The 18,262-nt window shown below is 34.6% G+C and overlaps 2 protein-coding genes across 3 annotated transcripts; one reads left to right on the top strand and one right to left on the bottom strand.

Annotated features, from left to right (window-relative positions):
- Nucleotides 1-4,072: 4,072 nt before the first annotated feature.
- Nucleotides 4,073-14,690, top strand: LOC102624533 (uncharacterized). The gene is made up of 18 exons (XM_052432101.1): nt 4,073-4,410; nt 4,498-4,626; nt 4,888-4,990; nt 5,559-5,606; nt 5,808-5,905; nt 6,015-6,129; nt 6,240-6,322; nt 6,980-7,532; nt 7,630-7,643; nt 7,791-7,869; nt 8,398-9,977; nt 12,308-12,366; nt 12,482-12,579; nt 12,822-12,873; nt 13,179-13,242; nt 13,519-13,614; nt 13,772-13,844; nt 14,231-14,690. The coding sequence occupies exons 1-18, from the start codon at nt 4,321-4,323 to the stop codon at nt 14,338-14,340; spliced, it is 3,444 nt and encodes a 1,147-aa protein (XP_052288061.1). The 5' UTR covers nt 4,073-4,320; the 3' UTR covers nt 14,341-14,690.
- Nucleotides 14,691-14,923: 233 nt separating this feature from the next.
- Nucleotides 14,924-17,516, bottom strand: LOC102616715 (light-inducible protein CPRF3-like). 2 transcript variants are annotated; one of them, XM_052432105.1, is made up of 8 exons: nt 17,412-17,516; nt 16,762-16,882; nt 16,604-16,661; nt 16,394-16,448; nt 16,167-16,312; nt 15,847-15,924; nt 15,564-15,689; nt 14,924-15,386 (listed from the first exon to the last, which is right to left on the bottom strand). In XM_052432105.1, the coding sequence occupies exons 2-8, from the start codon at nt 16,815-16,817 to the stop codon at nt 15,204-15,206; spliced, it is 702 nt and encodes a 233-aa protein (XP_052288065.1). In that variant the 5' UTR covers nt 16,818-16,882; nt 17,412-17,516; the 3' UTR covers nt 14,924-15,203. The 2 variants fall into 2 exon arrangements, with proteins under 2 accessions (XP_052288065.1, XP_006487183.2); XM_006487120.4 differs by having other exon boundaries at nt 16,762-17,454.
- Between the last annotated feature and the right edge of the window lie 746 nt (nt 17,517-18,262).

Below are 18,262 nucleotides of genomic sequence, written 5' to 3'. Positions count from 1 at the left end.
CATTCACGAAAATTTACTCCACTTTTATGTAAAGTTTAAGAGTGTTATGTTTATTTAGTTAGAATAAAAGTTTGTAGTTGTCATCAACAAAAAATTAATAGTTGAATTAAAAATGATAAGATTTAATAATTATCTATAAATTAAATCAATCAGATAGTGACACATCACTTACCACATCAGTTGAGATACAAATTAAGTATCTCAATTAAATAAGTATAGCATTATTGAAGGTTTAATAGTTTGACTTTATCACTACAATTTTTCATTTCTCTATTAGAAGCCAAGTTCAACCAAAATCTTGACAACACCATTATGTCAGTAAAAACACCCCCCCCCCACCCGGTAGAACTATTACTCCTAGTTTTCGTTTGAGATTAAAGTGGCAAAAAAATTATAATTATGAAACAAAAATTAATAATATATATAAAATATAATTTTTAGATAATAATTTTGAAAAAATTATGAAAAATATAATAAATTTTTTATCTTACAAGTAAAAAATCACATTAATATATCTTCAAAACTACAATAGTTAGAGTTTAATTAATATTTTTGTGTTAGCCAACTTCAATCCCAAATAACTCTTTAATTAGCAGGTACATGAAATAAATAAAATAAAATAAAATAAGAATACTTGTAAGAGTACCTAAAATTCACCCCGATGAAAAAGATGGCGATCCAACGCGAGGACTTGTGTTCAACATATTGTTTTGACTTTTGAGACTTTATTCTTTAGGGTAGAGAAGTCTATATAACATGCACATAACTATAGGGTGGGTGCAATTATTAATAATGCAAAGACCGAAACTAGGTGCAATTATTAATAATGCAAAGACCGAAACTAGGTGCAATTATTAATCATGCAAAGACCGAGACTAGTCACTGTTTCTTCACTGAAAAGTCAAGAATTGGAATCCATAGCTGAAACGTCACCCGGCCCTATTCCTTTTTCTACAACAAATCTGAAGTCGATCTCTATCGTATCAATTACGTTCCAAATTTGCTGTGGGCACAATGTACGTAGGAATTAGAAAGTCCTTGGAATTTATTTGATTTTTACTTATTTGTGGTTAGCAACTGTTTGCGGACTCTCTCTTTTGGGGACCCCAAAGATTCACATGCGATCATGTAGGGTTTGACTTCATCTTCTTTAATTATTTACTGACTTGCGTTTTGGGTATTGGATATACTTGCGTAATTGATGATGTCAACGAGTCTGAGCATGAGGATTTGTAATTTACAACGTAGAATTAATTTGTTCTCTTGAAACATAAACTTTGAAACTTTAAGAAGTGATGTGTGATGACCTGGGTGCCAAAATAGGGTAAAAAGATAAGATGAAAACTTTGATCAATAATAATTTCTATCATTTTTCAACTAATTTTCTTTGTTATGTCTTAGATATTGGATGCTAGTAAACTTTTTTTTTTCATTTTAATTAGGGGCTTTTTTATTATAATTAACTTTTAGTAGAAAATTCAAATTTGAGTGCCGTTATTTTATTTAAAATTCAAGTTGTTAGCTCATTTAGTAGAAAATTCATGATCACTTCATATGTGTGTATCAAATTATCACCATTCATCATCATAACAAATCGGTGAGGGCTAAAGTGATGAGTCCTTTGCCAAACAGGTGGCAACGAGAAACCCAAGTCTTATTTTAGTGGAAGCCGTGGGTTGGGTGAGTAAGACTGCAGCAGTTTTCAATCGGCCTTATCAAGGCTTATTCATGCATTCAACACTTAAACATTATCACTTTTCTTGCTTTCTTTCATCATGGTATCAGAGCCAGACATGGCCAATTCCATTACAACGAACTCAAATTCAACTGTTCTTAACCAAAATCAGCCTTCACATGGAAGTTGGAAACTTTTAACTTCAATAAAGTTGTCTCCATCTATTGAAGCAGCTTTTGTTTGTTAAATATTAACAATAAAAAGCATTTAAATTTTGTTCTCATCGTCATCGTTACCATTTTCTTGGATAAGTTTCTTCCCAAATATGATGCAAGTCAAAAGTATTGTGCCAGCACAAATCTTCTTACATTTTTTTTCCTCCAACTGTTATTGTTTAAAAAAAAAATGATGAAATGAAATTTGTACAATCGCTGACTTTTCTTCAACAATTCTCCCGAATTCGTGCTCAAGATGAGATAATAGAAAACTCAAGAACGTGAACGTTCACAATTCTTACAATTTCGAATACATTCCAATTCCAGGTCTTTAGTCTTTACCTCATAAATATTTAACATTTATATATTAATTTTTTGTTTACTGAAAATGATGCTTAAAGAATGATCCTCCATCATATGGATCGCACGTTTATCTTTATTCAACCGAACAATATGATTTTAAGTGACTTTAACAGACGAATTTGAACACAACATCTTCTTTGTGGGTATCAATTTATGGTACTTGTCACTTTTCATATAATTTGGCTTTACATTAACAGAATGTGTGGCTGACGCAAAAGGTAAGTGCATGAAAATGAAACCTGCACAGGCTCACTCCCACATCAAGGATCAAGCCAATTCTGCTCCAGAAAACACATACGCCTGCCTCTTTTTTTTCACTTTCTCCTTGCCATTATTTGCTCGCCTTTCCGACTTTTCCTTGTATTGCTCGTCGTTTTCATAATTATTTTTTCTTGTCGCCATTATGGTCATCGTCTATTGTCAAGAATGTGTGTCGTGTGTGTGTGTGTGTGTTAAAATAAAAAATTTATAAATTCGGGTTTAATATAGATATACATATAATTATTATGGAAAATGGGAATTGAAAACTCGAGTTTATTTTTGTTTTTCGAGTATCAAGAACGGATCCAGTGCATATTGGCGATATTGTAGATAAACGGAAGAAAGGTTTTGTATATTTTACAATCTTGAGCTCCAAAAATTGCATACTAGTGAAAAAAAAAAAAAATTGAACCATTTTGAAAAATAATATTAACTCTTATGCACGTTCCAATATTGTTCATATGCTTTTTAGTCCTAAATCAAATTAAAATATTGGGCACGAGCGAGGTTAAGTGAGCACAAAAAGTTCATAAAGTAATCATCATCATCATCATCTTGATTCTTGTGGTATACATCTTGTGTCTCTTAATTACTAAAAAAGTTTCACCAAGAGTATCATTAAAATTTGTAAAACGTGGATAAGCATTGCAAAGTATTTTAAAGTTGTTGCTCCCATTTGGAAATAGAGAGCTCGAATTGAACTTGCAGAATATGCATGCATGTGTCTGTTTAGTTGGTTGGTTTAAGTGATAAGTGCCTAGTAATATATTAAAGGAATAAAAGATATATAAAGAAACGATCATACTCTTGAAAAGTGGTTAAGATAATATATATTTTTATTATTATGTTATTGTAAGAACATTTCTCTGATTCTTCTTCAATATATTGGCCCTCCATGGAAGGAAAGGCCAGATATATTTGTTGTTGATAGTAATTGCAGTATTAATTTTAATATGCCTTATTATTAATATGCGTACATGCAATGCAACTTAATTCGGAGTGCTTATATGCTTATTTAAACTTGCACTGATGACTGACCGTCAAATGATTAATTAATGGCGCCCTAATTATAGCTTCTAATTCTATTGGTATACACCAAAGGATGAACACACTCTCTTGATCTGATTTTTATCTGAGCAAATTGATTAGTGGTTAATAAATTAAAAAGAAAAAAGTAGTTAAATTCTAATTATCTATTAACACTAAAATACAAGTGTTACAAAATCTATAAAAGATCAAGAGTGCTCAGATCAGGAGAAGATCCTGATCTATACACTAAAAGTGTGATGCTTGTCCGTTGATGCTGGGATGAAAAAGGTATTGAAAGGTTAAGTTAATTGGGCCGAGCCATTTACAGGAGGCCCAAGAACTTGCCTAATTTGGGAGTAGGATTAGTGTCTTCCTTTTTCGATGAAGGGCCCAACCCCAAGTGAGATTAATTTTTCGAAGGTACTCAACACAAAAAGATAGACCAAAAAACAAAAAAGGTATGTACTTTCAAAAACAAACCTAAGAATTTTACAATCACTATATTAATTATGATTATGATGTGATTATGATAATTAACTAGTAATTTGCAACAAAAGATATGAATTTATTAGGCAGCTGTCGAAGTTCCATTATTAGTATCTTACCCACGATTTAGATTCTGAACCCAAAATACTGAATGCGACCAGCCCAAATGAAGAAGAAACCGTTCATGCCCAGCCCAAAACTAAACAACGCTTGAAACTCTCGAGGCAAGATTGTTTTGTTCGTGTATGTCAGTCAATTTAAGTGCTGCACTCAAAAAGTGTTGGAAGCAAAATGGACAGCAGCAGTGTTCACGAGCGATTGAATGCAGTCTTTCGCCACCTTTTGCAGCAGCCATGCGAAGCTAATCCCGTTCTTCATAAGGTAGCCTCATCTAAACTGTAATATTCTTTCCATTTTTAGGTTCTATTCTTTTTCTTTTAATTCTAATACATCTTTGTTGTATAAAAGGTTTTGTTAACAAGCAGGCACTTGCAAAAACAAGAAGCAGCAGAGGCAGTGATCATAGGAGGCATGGTTTTGGACATTCATGCCACTCCATCGATCCCTGCAAACCCAAGAACCACTACTCCAGGCAAGGTACAATTATACCCTTTTTTTTTGTCTTCTAAAAAAGATTTTAGTCCCACATTTTTTTAAATATTTTGATGAGTGTTTGCAATTTCATTTTAGAATTGTGTTACGTCTCGCATTCACAACCCATAAGCATGAATTCTTTGAAATGTAGCTTTAAGAAATGTGTTTACGATTAGGTCGATTGGGAAATATCGGAATTAGTGGTATGTTATGGATTTTGTTTTCTGATATTTACTTACATTAGGGGGGTGCTACATTATGCAGGTGAATTATGTGTTAGGGGGTGTAGCAAGGAATGTTGCGGAGTGCATGTCAAAGCTTGGATCTAAGCCTTACATGATTAGTGCTCTTGGACTTGACATGGCTGGTGATTTTGCTTTTTACTTTGTGGTATCATGAGAGCTTTTTAACATTTTTCCTTGCATGATCCCTTTTGTTTTTTATTTTGGTTTGCCACTAGAGGTTTCATATGAAATCACCAACAATTCGTAATTTGCTTGAGCATTCGAATATTGAATGGCCAGTCTGGAAAGTTATGTTCTATCCACTGGAAATTGGGGTACTTTTATCTCAGTTTGTTGGATTTGAATATCGTTTCTGCGGTGTTTGCATATCTCTGAACAATTATTTATCATAGCCAAACTAATATTTATATTCCCGAGTGAATGCATTAATGTTTTTTGGTTTATACCTTAATGTAGAATTTCTGATAATGATATTCAAGATCCAATAATATTTTTAAATTTGAAGTTCCAATCACAATTTATATTTGATCTTTTTTCACGGGCCTACATACTGGAATGTTTGTACTTAAAATATTATTATCATAATTCATATTTTGGTAAACATGATATTTACATTCTTCAATGGTCGTTATGGCTTTTCTGCGACTAACAGAGTGTTTTATTCTTCTTCTCTTTCTTTTATGGGACTAGGAAATATACTGTTGGAGCATTGGAAATCTGCTGGCCTGTCTACAGAAGGTTGATCTTTTCGTCTTATAACCTTTTATTCATCACCTTTGGTAATGCCTATGGTACTTTCACTGGAGACGTGATGAATTGATTGGATGTATTTGGTTTCAGATCAATGTTTGAGATGTTGGTTTCAATTTTTATTTTATCTTTCAACCTTCCAATACAGGGTTTCCTGTCTATTCTTACATTGTATTGGTTCTGGAGTAGGCATTAGGAGGCAGAAAGATATCGATACTGCTGTTGTAAGCAACATACTTGATGTCAATGGAGAACTGGCGGCTGCTGTTGCAAGTGTTGAATCGATAGTAAGTTGACTTTTGACAGATTAACTTTGACAATGGGAGCGGAATTAGTTGCCAGCTTGCTTTAAATTTCTTGAGGACATTGGCTCTGAATATGATGAGTTTGGCACAGGAAAAATTCCTCACACCTGACTGGATTCGACAATTCATCCACCATATATCTTCCGCTTCAGTATTGATGGTTGATGCAAACCTGAGTCCTCCTGCTTTAGCAGCTTCTTGTAAAAGTAATTTTATAGTATCTGTGCTATTGCTATCCATTTGCACTCTGTTCATTTCACTTTCGTTTTTTTAATTATATATTTACCTTTTATGCTCCGTTATCTTCTTATTGCAGTTGCAGCAGAATGTAACATTCCGGTGTGGTTTGAACCTGTGTCGGTAACAAAATCCAGAAGAATTACCTCAGTTGTCAAGTATGTGAGTGCTATGACTTTTTAACGTGTATGCATTTACTTAAATCCATGTGGAGTCAATATGTAATACGGGTAAATTTGTTGTACTCTTGAGAAGATGATTACAATTATATGTATGTAGTTTAAAAATCTGTCAGAGCTCTTTACCACCTTTCAGAGAATGTCGTTATTCTGATGTCATCACCATCTTCTTTTTCACTTGTACGTGGATGTGAATTTGTGATAAGTGATTCAGATACAGAATTCTTATACAGAGACTCTTTTAGCGTTACTCATTTATTGTGAAATTCGCATTCTCTTCTTTAGTGTGGGGAAGTTTTACGATTGACCATTCAGCAAAACTTTTAAAATGCAGACATCTTGGTCTGTGTTGAAACCATTTCAAAAAATTTAGATAATTGCATCTTAAGGTATCTTAATCATATGTTTTCTAGAAATTTGCTTCTTTTGCTGCTGTAAATGCTGACACATTGAAACCTCATAGCAGAAAGACTAGTACAGAAAGCCTCAGAAAAACAACTGCTACTTAAGCAGTATTACTTTTAGCCATATGCTTTCTAAAATTAGATCAGTAAGATTCTGTAATTGATCCTACACGTTAGTTCATTCTCTTTTCATTGATTCATTTAACATCTGCAACTGATGGGGAGATGTTCTACAGATAACTGTTGTTTCGCCTAATGAAGATGAACTAGTTGCCATGGCAAATGCTTTATCTGGTGAAAACATGTTTCGTCCTATCGATAGAAATAAGCACTCAGCGGAATCTTTGTTTCAAACGCTAAAACCAGCAATCTTGGTTTTGTTAGAAAAGGGCATCAGGCTAGTTGTTCTGACCCTGGGTTCAGATGGTGTACTTTTATGCTCTAAAGAATTACTAAGCTCCATGAGGATTGGTCTGAGAAAAACCAAACCATACGGATTCAGTAGAGATTTATACAAAACTGTGACATCAAGATGCCATTCGAGTAGGTATTCTGGGGCTATGGAGCCTGCAGGAGGCTCCCAGTTTTTCGCTGTTCATTTCCCTGCACTTCCTGCATCAGTTGTGAGGCTTACCGGAGCTGGTGATTGCTTAGTTGGAGGGACACTTGCTTCAATATCTTCAGGTTTAGATGTTATGCAGAGTGTGGCAGTGGGTATTGCAGCAGCCAAAGCTGCTGTTGAGGCAGAGACTAATGTACCTGCCCAATTTAATTTGACTGCGATTGCAGGTATGATTACCTTAATTAGCACTTCGCATGAATGTTTAAAAGCTTGGTTAAACAATCTTGTTCCCTGTGCTATATCCATGCGGTGACATGTTTGCAGATGATGCAAAGACGGTATATGCTGCTGCCAATGTATTGTTCTATCAATCAATGCTGTGAAGCACGGGGAGACAAGACAGACTCATCAAACTGTTTCTGTAACCCAATGAAATTGGAATCCTTTCAGGAATTGTACATGCTTTTTATGTTCTTCATTTTCAGTATTTCGCTACAGAACATGTGCTTTTATTCGTTTCATGCCTCAAGTGCCCGAACTCTCTTCCTGCTACGCATATTACATGTAACTTGATTTGGAACTGCACTATTTATTCCTAAAACTGTCGAAATGGTTCCTACTTCCCTGTAAAACAATGCTTCTTCCACCATATGAAAAGCTAAAAAGGATTATTTGGAAAAATGAAAAACAAAAAGCAAACACTGTATATATTTATTCTCAAACATATTGACCCAGCTTGGTCACAAATCTATCCGGATCATTGTTCTCAATAAAAACGATCTTCAAACTCCAGATCTCATGTTTAACTCTAGACAGTTTTATAGCTACTTAGAAGTCACAAAAGTATAATTACAAATTGATCTCAATTTGTTCAATTATGGCACAAAATTTTGCGCCCGTATTGAGTTGTCCGTACCCAATACTTAATTTCTTTTTATTTTCTTTTTATTTAAGCCTAATAGTAACTCAATTTCTTCCTACCAATGTGAACGGTGTTCAAACTCTAAAACTTTTTCTATTTAACACAACAGATTTTAATGTCTTAAAAGTCTTAACCAGATGACACCCACCCCCCAACACTTACTTGAAAATTAAGGCAGTGTTTCAGGCACTTACGCTGCCAAAAAAGCCCACGAGAATACGCGCAAATGAGGAGCTTGAACTTGAAAGAAGCTCTTATTTGCCACGTTCAAGCAATAAAAGCCGGCCTGACACTTACAACTATTACCACAAACCAACTCATCCATATTTACTCGAAACATAACCTTTTACGCGAGTCTCGAAAACTGTTCGATGAAATGCCTGAGCGAAATGTCTTCTCATGGAACACGATCATTTCGGCTTGTATAAAATCCCACGACTTGAAACAAGCGCGCTCATTATTTGACTCTTCTCCCCACAAAGATTTGGTTACTTATAATTCAATGTTGTGTGGCTACATTAATGCAGAAGGGTATGAAGCCGATGCGCTTAAATTGTTTATAGAAATGCAAAGTGCGGATGAACATATAAGAATGGATGAGTTTACTGTAACTAGCACGCTTAACTTGTGTGTCAAGTTATTGAATGTGGGTTTTGGGAGACAGTTGCATGCTTTTATGGTGAAAACAAGCAATGATGCTAGTGGGTTTGCAGTGAGTTCTCTTATTGATATGTATTCAAAGTGTCGGTGCTATGAAGAGGCGTGTAGAGTTTTTGAAGGGTGTACTGAAGAAGTTAATTTGATTTCGAAGAATGCAATGGTGGCGGCGTGCTGTAGAGAAGGTGAGATGGAGATGGCTTTGAAGACTTTTTGGAGGCAGCCAGAGTTGAATGATGCGGTTTCATGGAATACATTGATTTCCGGTTATGTGCAGAATGGTGATGCGGAAGAGGGGTTAAAGTTGTTTGTTAGAATGGGCGAGAATGGAGTCAGATGGAATGAGCATACATTTGCAAGTGCTTTGAGTGCTTGTTGTGGTTTGAGAAATGTGAAATGTGCAAAGGAAATTCATTCCTGGGTTTTGAAGAATGGATTGATATCGAATCCTTTCGTAAGTAGTGGCATTGTTGATGTGTACTGCAAGTGTGAAAATATGAACTATGCAGAGTCGATGCTTTTGTTGAAGGGAGTTAGGAACTCCTTTTCAATTAGTTCGATGATTGTCGGGTATTCATTGCAAGGCAACATGGAAGAAGCTAGGAGGCATTTTGATTCATTAACAGAGAAGAATGTGGTTGTTTGGACCGCTTTGTTTTCTGGGTATGTCAAAGCACAAAATTGTGAGGCTTTGTTTGATCTGTTAAGTGAGTTTGTAACGAAGGAAGGAGTGGTTACCGATGCCTTGATTCTTGTCATTGTGCTTGGTGCCTGTGCACTGCAAGCTGCTTTGCATCCTGGAAAAGAGATACATGCTTATATATTGAGAATGGGTGTTCAGATGGATAAGAAGTTGATAAGCACACTGGTTGATATGTATTCAAAATGTGGGGATATGACATATGCAGAAATAATTTTTCAAAATTTTATAGAAAGGGATTTAGTGCTTTACAATGTAATGATAGCTTGCTACGCACACCATGGACATGAAGAGAAAGCTATCCTGTTGTTTGAGGAAATGTTGGAAAAAGGAATCAAGCCTGATGCTGTAACCTTTGTTGCAATCTTATCAGCATTCCGTCATCGTGGTTCAGTAGAAATGGGTGAAAAGTATTTCAATTCCATGACAGCAGATTATAAAATTTCACCTGAGACCGACCATTATGCATGCATGATTGATCTATATGGAAGGGCTAATCAGCTGGAGAAGGCAATTGAATTCATGAAAAATATTCCCACAGAAGAAGATGCAGTAATCCTGGGGTCTTTCTTGAATGTCTGTAGGTTAAATCGGAATGCTGAACTTGCTGGAGAGGCAGAGGAAAAACTTCTAAGGCTTGAAGGAAATAACAAGGCACGTTATGTTCAGTTGGCCAATGTCTATGCAGCTGAGGGGAACTGGGCTGAGATGGGGAGGATAAGGAAGCAAATGAGAGGGATGAAGGGAAATAGGTTTGCCGGTTGCAGTTGGGTATACGTGGAACATGAAATTCATATATTTACTGTTGGTGATGTATCCCATCCCAAAACAAACGCAATATATTCAGTGTTAGCCATTTTCACTGGGGAACTTTATGAAATTGCTGGGGCATTCTATTAAGAAAATGCTCTGGATCTAAACATCATAACAAATGATACAATCGAAGCTTGGCAAGGGCGAGCAAAATATTATCTGCAGTGAGGAAGGAGCCAGCAGTATAACACTGTGGAGGTATGTTGAAATACTCACGCTATCAAACAGAACATATGTCTATATATATCCTTCTAGTCAGGCCCAAGATAGGCCGTTTATATTTTTCCCTATTTTTTTCTTCTTTATTTATTTGTTTGTTTTATCTCGATGGCTGAAGGTATTGAAGTTACCACATGTTGCATGTTGCCAAATGCAATACATCAAAGTTTGAAAGTTGAAGGATATTGTAGCATATGCAGGTATGTGAATGAGAGGGACTTTGGACTGTTCTTTATATACATAAACCATATTCAAAGGCAATATTATTGTTAAGCTGAACTTTTTAGAAGAAATATTTTTATCCTTTCATGTCACTTATATATTTTCACTGAAGAAACATAAAGAGGAGCAATTTATAGAAATTCTGCTCTATTCTTCTATTCAGCATAGACAAACATATTACCTTACAGAATCATTTTGTTTATCTTCTATGGGGAAGCTCGGGGAGACAATATATCTGGAAATGCAGCTCAATAATACAAAGACACATCCCTGAGCTGCAGTATATCCCCCTGCTTCAATATTTTGGATGGCTCTAGCATGGTTTGCGGTGCTAAAAGGTCAGAATCAGTATGCAGGGCAGTGGGGGGATCATAATTGATTGTGGCTCCCAAAGAATTTCACTGTTTGAACGAACCTGCTATCAGAGAGCGAGGGCTAATCACCAAACATGAAAAGTAAGAGTTAAAGGCAGTAAGAGTTTCTTGAGTTTTGATGAGAAAGGATGGTGACATTTTACAACAATTCACAGGTATTAGCAACCTAGCAAGACTCAAGATTATGTCTACTGGTACTGTTGAGCTTGGCTTCGCATTGCAACTCCCGAACTGAAGAATTTGCTTTTGATGCCAAGATTATATACAGCCATGGCTCTATTTAATCAACTTCCTCTGTTTTGTATGAAATAGAAAGTCAAGGAAGTTCTTCTTTGTCATACTCATTGATGTATCAATTAATGTAATGTTTCATGGTTGATTTAGACAATTTTAAATTATTAGACAATGTATGTATGTATGTATGTATGTGTGTGTGTATTACTTCTTAAAATGATGACTTAAATTTTCATTTATTCATTTCATTAAAAAATCTAATAATATAAATTTAAAGCCAAATTCCTTCTTAAAATGAAAATTTTTAAAATACTCTCCAAAATATATTTTTAAAAAAAAATTACACCAATTAAATAATTAAAAAAAAAGTTGCTCCTTGCAAATTTGTGTTTTATTATACTATTATTATTATTGATAAGTTCTTTTGAGTTAAAATTATCCTGAACACAAACAGGACGCTTAATCCGGCCCTACCAGCCCCACAACCCCGGTCGGGTGAAATTGAACCCGGTTCAAATTTCCGCCCTTGCGCAATGCGAACCGATCTCGACAAAGGGCAACAATCAATCGCGGCCTTCAAATCAAATCTTTTTGCTTCGCAGTTTTCTGCGTATTGAATTAATGGCTCTCTCAGGCGAGGTTAGTGATCCTTTAGTTGATTCTTATATCTCCAATATTTCTTGTATTCTATTTTTTTAATTTGTTCTATTTTATCTCTAATTAGGGTTTTTACTTCCACCATGCGCTTTTTGAATGAATAAAGAAATTTTAATTATTACTTAAGAATCTGCATAGAAAACAATCGATTACCGAATTCTTTTTTGTCATGATTATTAATTCGTAAACTCTCTCTCGAATCAGGTTGGTTTGCGATTGCTTCTTTGCCCAATTGGCTCTAACATTGTTGTCCGCACAGCATGGTGAGTCCCAAACTGTTTTCAAGATCTGAAGTCTATTTGTTATTGGAAAATTTTATTAATTTATGAATGGGAAAATTAAATATGCTTTGCTAATTCTAATGTCTGCCTTTTACAGTTGTTCAGTTGGGACGATTTTGCCGGTTTACTCGACGTTTAAAGCTATTGAGAGCAAAGATGAAAATGAGAAACAAAAGTGGCTTGTTTATTGGGCTGGTTCGTCATTTTTAGAATATCCAATTTTGTTTTGTCTCCCAAATAAATTAGTATGATATGAATTTTTATGTTTTAATAATTGACTGAAGATACATGAGTCTTTTCAAAAATGGCTTGTTTATGGAGCTGGTGTCTGATCTATGATTAGCTTTGCCTGTCATATGTAGCACATTGGTAAATATATGATGTCTTTTTTAAATTTCTTCTTATACTTCATTTTGAATACTGTCAACTGCTTGCAGTTTATGGATCTTTTAGCATTGCGGAAATGTTTGCTGACAAGATACTCTGCTGGTATGTTGTTGTTGTTGTTTTTCTTTTTTTCTTTTTTCCCTTTCCTGGTTACAATGGCCTAAGGAGATTAAGGGTATTGATTGTCTTTTGAGTCAACTTGCAAGATAAGTTTTTAATCCTCTGGCCTTTGGCTGTGGGAAGACTTTTCTTAGAATTCCATGCTTCATTTGATGATGGATATGCACAGTTGCTCTTCTTTTTGCTTGCTTACTCTTTAAGAGCATGATGCTAGTTTTAGAATGTTGAGTTTGCTCTCATTCCAGTACGATACAGTTAAGGAATCTCCTTTTTCCTTGTTTCATCAGGTTTCCGCTTTACCACCATGTGAAGTTTGCATTTCTGGTTTGGCTACAACTTCCATCTACCAATGTAAATTTGCTCTAGCTTCTACTCTACAGTTTTTTTTTTTTTTTTTTTAATTTTTGGCATGCATTGCTGCTCCAAGGTACCATGGTTATTGATCTGAATTAGACTCGTCTTGCCTGATGGAATTTGGTTTTCCTTACAGGTTGGCTATTATTCCCAGCATTTAGCTGTTTATTTGGAAATTTTTAGAGTTTCCTTTTCTCAAATGGCATATTTCAACTGAATTTGTTAATAATTTTGATTGCTTTTTTGGTGGAATAACTGCTTGTGTTATAACAGGGAGCGAAATATTTGTATATGAGTCGTTTGCGCCCATTTTTATTGAGACATCAAGCTAGACTTGATAAAATCCTGGAGTCTGTAAATAGTGAAATGGTAAGAACTTGTGATTTCAAATTATGATAGAGGATGTAATTTACATGATGTTTTGCATTTGTCATGTCACTCTATTTGCTAATTTAGATCTGGAGTCCAATAGAAAAATAATATGACTACCAAGTTCGAAAGTTTTAATAGATCACTGGTGCTGCAGAGTCAATTTGTCAGTGATCATCAAGTTGAACTCCGGTTTGTGAGGATGCTCTTTATGAAAACTGTGGCATTAGGTAAGAATTCCGACTATTTTGGTGTTATTCCATACTGAATATTAGACTTCAATGTTCATTCTAAGCGATCCTATATTCTGCATATTTAAGATATTCTGACGTTTCATTTTAGTCATTCATTTGATTTGGTTATCTTTGTTGTGTAGTCATTCATTTAATCTTGCATAATTACCTGCCAAATTACATTTTTTTTTGAGAACCGGATTTACTGATGGCTCTGTAGTAATGGATTTCGTTGATATATGTAGAACAGCAGAGGTCAAGCTTAGCTCTTTTTTTGTCTGTGCATCTTTATGTTGTATATCAAACTGTATTCACTTCTGCGCTTTATTTTCCTTAAACTTGTCATCATGTCTATTTTCTGATTTCTTTTCTTTCTTAATCAGTGAACCAAACTGTTAAGGAGATTATTCATCCTGTGCCAACACAAGCAAATCGAGCTATTGAAGGCCCACCAGAATCAATTCCAGATTCTCAGTCAGAAAATGAAGACTGACAAATAGTTCCTAACAAGCACAAAGTTGTTCAATCTTCTTCTTATCGGAAAATTTTGTATTTTCCTAGAGTGGATGGATAGTTAACATCTTTCTTGTGCTAGGAAGCTAGGAAGATAGTTTCATCTTTATTGTAAATAAGTTAGATAAGTTTTTGATCTTGAGATAAGATGTGTCTTACTGGAACTGGGCTAACTTGTTTGAGTTGCCTTGGTCTAAATAGGCGGCTTAGAAACATGAGCTGTAACAGTTACTCCCGTCAAGTAGCCTACTAGTCTTATGGTTTTACTACATGTGCATAACATATAAAAAAATGTTTGTGCAACCAAATAATGGGCAGTTTTGGTGGGAATGCTGTTGTGCTTGTCTGGAACAATTCATGCATTTCTGCAGGGTAAAACAGTAGTGCTGGTGTTTGTATGTATACAGGTTTCTGAAATGATATTTCGTATACTGAATCTTGTAAAAACTTGTCTCATTTGGAGTGGGGAGGCCTGGTTCGGTTCGGTTTTCTCAAACCCAGCCACACTCAAAACTGGTAAGAAGTTTTTACTTTGAGAGAGAAGTTTTATCAACAATTCAACATTACTCTAAAAGAAGACACAAACTTGTATTAGAGCTTTACAGATCCGGAAGATTGACAATGATTCCCCCTGAGAAAAATTAAGCAAATGCTTGACGTGCAAGCAAGTTGAAATTGTGCAATCCGTGCTCTGATTCTGACAAAAGTTGTTTAACAATAAGAGCCACAGCTTCACAGAAGTCCAGTACAATACCATTCTATGTCATTTCGGTATATGGCATCTAACATCTACGGTTAGTCTTACCTAATGTCACTATTACATGTTCAAAATTACCATGAGACCTACTGCCTAAATTTTTTGCTTGAGCTAGCTTTAACATTCAGACTAGAAGATGATGCATATCTACTCTGGAAAAGTGCCAAGTTTTCTTCCCTTCTGTAGCTTTCGCCGTTCATTAAGTTATGCGGCATTAAAGCCTCAAGATAGGAAATTGCATCTGCTCTGTGCCTCAGTTTCAGCTCCTCCTGTTTTACCAGCAAAATAAGTATAAAATGAAGGGAACAGAAGGTGGAAACTGCATAACTTTTATAGACTTTTGGCAAAGAACAAAATATATTTTGCTACCCTATGCTTCAATGACAACTCAATTTAACAACAGGGGAAAAAAATGAGAGTTAAGGTGCAGGGTTTTGATGATAAACCACTATGGCTTCATTTTCATCCTTGAGTTTGCCATATTTTGCAGAAAGACTCAACAGCTCGTCCTTCAACACAGCACTTTCAGCTTTCAGTTCCTCCACTGCTTTTTGTAGTTTTTTGAATTCTTCCTAAGTGATAAGAAATCAAAAGGCATATTCACAACGGAACAAATGTGAATCACCTCTAAAATTGTTGGTTCAAGGATCAAAATTGAGATAGTTGATTAGGGAAAAAGTTTGGACAACGCTGTTGCATTAACAATTGCAAATGCATATACACATGTACCTGCTTGCGCATTCTTGACCTCCTAGCTGACTCCCTGTTAGATTGCCTTCTCTTAGCTAGTTTCAATTCCTCGCTGTCCTATTCAACCAAGAGCCAGAAAGGCAGTAGTAACAATCAGTGCTTTAGTTTAAACAAGAACGCAGAAATAAAAATAAGAAAAAGAGTCGGTAAAATGTTAAGGATGATTAGCTAAAGCTCTCCCAAAAACCAGCAACAAATGTAAAAGCAAAGAATGAAATATAAGATGAAAACAAATTTTATGGATAATTGCAACTCTGCCTAGTACTTAGCTTTGAGAGAGCAATTGCTTTCGGTCTCACCTTCGTAATTCTAGCTCCAGTACCGGATTCATTGATAACAATCCCCGAATTCTGAGTTGTTTTGATCATGCTTTCTGCAGAATCCCGCGACGCCAAGTTTGTTGTGTTACTATGACAGACAGTCACATTTTTCTGTGCAAGAATATCTGTGCGTGCAAGTATCATAAGCAATCGAAATAACGACATTTAGCACAATCAAAGCAGAACCTATGCAGTTCAGAACATACCATCATCTGCTTCATGCATCTGATTAATCTTTTCCCTCTTGGTAGCAAAAATATCCTAAAAGAATACGAATATGCTTAGATCACATAAGTAAATCCACCATGTTTCAAGCAAACGTGTCACAGTCACATTCTGTCAAATACCAGCAATACAACAGGCATTTGATCTGTTAACCAAATTATTCAAAATATAAAATTGATGAAGTTACGTACTCGGTTAATGTCAATACTTTCATCTGACTCCTCTGACTCCTCAAATACACTTGCAGAGCTGTTGAAGAACCACACAAACAATGAACAATCACTGCAAACTCTATAGATCATAAATTAATAAAACAAAATAAAAACAAAAAAAAGTCCGGTAAAATTACCTGTTTGAAGCATTATATGCATTGTTATTTCCGCAGATTGAATCCGCCGCCTTCATAATTTCCCCTGCTTGATTACCCCAGCAGTATCTTCTAACAAAACTCAAGTCTGTTTCTTCTTTATCTGGAATTTAATAAAAATCAGCAATTATAAGAAAATTTGAAAGTTATCTATAAAGACTTAGTAACCCAAATTTGACTTTCTTATTTCATTAAAGAAGCTGCACATGTCATGATTGTATCGTCGAGTTTTATGTATGACATGGAAACATAAAATTTTCAGGTTAAAATCAAATTCTTGGGACGCAAGTTAAGAAAACCTCCGGCCTTCAGGAGGCTTAAAGTGCATGAAAATCCGACGATATAAGTGATCTATCATCTGTGAATACACTAACTCAGTCAAATTGCTGTATTTATAATTACTCTAACTGCCTCAGTAATCTTCCATAAAGATTAAAGAAATACTTCAAACTTGATTACTAATGCATTATATACAACGATATTTAAAGTTACTTAGAACCCGACAAGCACCAAAACCTAATTACGAAGATGCAAAATAAAATAAATTAATCAAACGAAACTCAAGGAATAAAAAAAAAAAAAATTCAGAAATTTAAAGGGAGTAAGTATCAGTTAAGGTGGGCAAAAATTACCTTAGTTGACGAGAGTCTCAGTTGTAGCAAATAACTAATAGCAGTTTTATACTTTTTTAATATTGTCCCCTACATGTTATCCTTTTGTCTGTAGGAAATGAGTTGTTTTGATTTTTCTTTTTAAATTGCTTTTTCTTGTTTATTATTAAGAAGGGTGGCCTAATTTTTTTCTTTCTTTTTAAAAGGCACAATACCTTTTAAATCAATTTGGATTACTATTTATGGTAAAAAAACTGAAATAACTTTTTACTAGAGACAAGAACACTAATATAAATTAGGTTTAAAATAAATCAAACATAAATAAAAAGAATCACAAATTTAAATGCAATAAGTATCAGTTAACCTGAGGAAATGACCTCAGTTGACGAGAGTCTCAGTTATAGCAAATAACTAATAAAAGCCTTAAACTTTTTTACATTGTCCTGTACATATTGTCCTTTTGTCCGTAGGAAATAAGTTGTTTTGATTTTTTTTAATTGTTTTGTCTTGTTTATTATTAAGAATGATGACCTAATTCTTTTTATATATTTTTTAATAAAAAAAAAAGACACAATTCCTTTCGTGAATTTGGATTATTATTTATGGTAAAAAAAATGAAATAATTATTTATAGAAACAAAAACACTATCATAAATTAGGTTTATACAAGAAGAAACTTGTGGGCTAGTGAATATGAGATGACGCGCTCAACTAATAAGAATTTTTTATTTGGCAGACTTAGGTAGCGTTTGTTTTTTTATCTGAAATCTAAATGAGTCTGAATTTTTCTAAAGTCTGAATGAGTTTAAATACGAAAATCTAAATATCTGAATATAAGTGTCATCTTGCTTGTTTTTACAATAAAAAAATCTT

The sequence above is a fragment of the Citrus sinensis genome, chromosome 8 (assembly GCF_022201045.2).
Source record: "Citrus sinensis cultivar Valencia sweet orange chromosome 8, DVS_A1.0, whole genome shotgun sequence".
Taxonomy (NCBI): Eukaryota; Viridiplantae; Streptophyta; class Magnoliopsida; order Sapindales; family Rutaceae; genus Citrus; species Citrus sinensis.
This window is presented reverse-complemented; position numbering and strand designations above follow the sequence as displayed.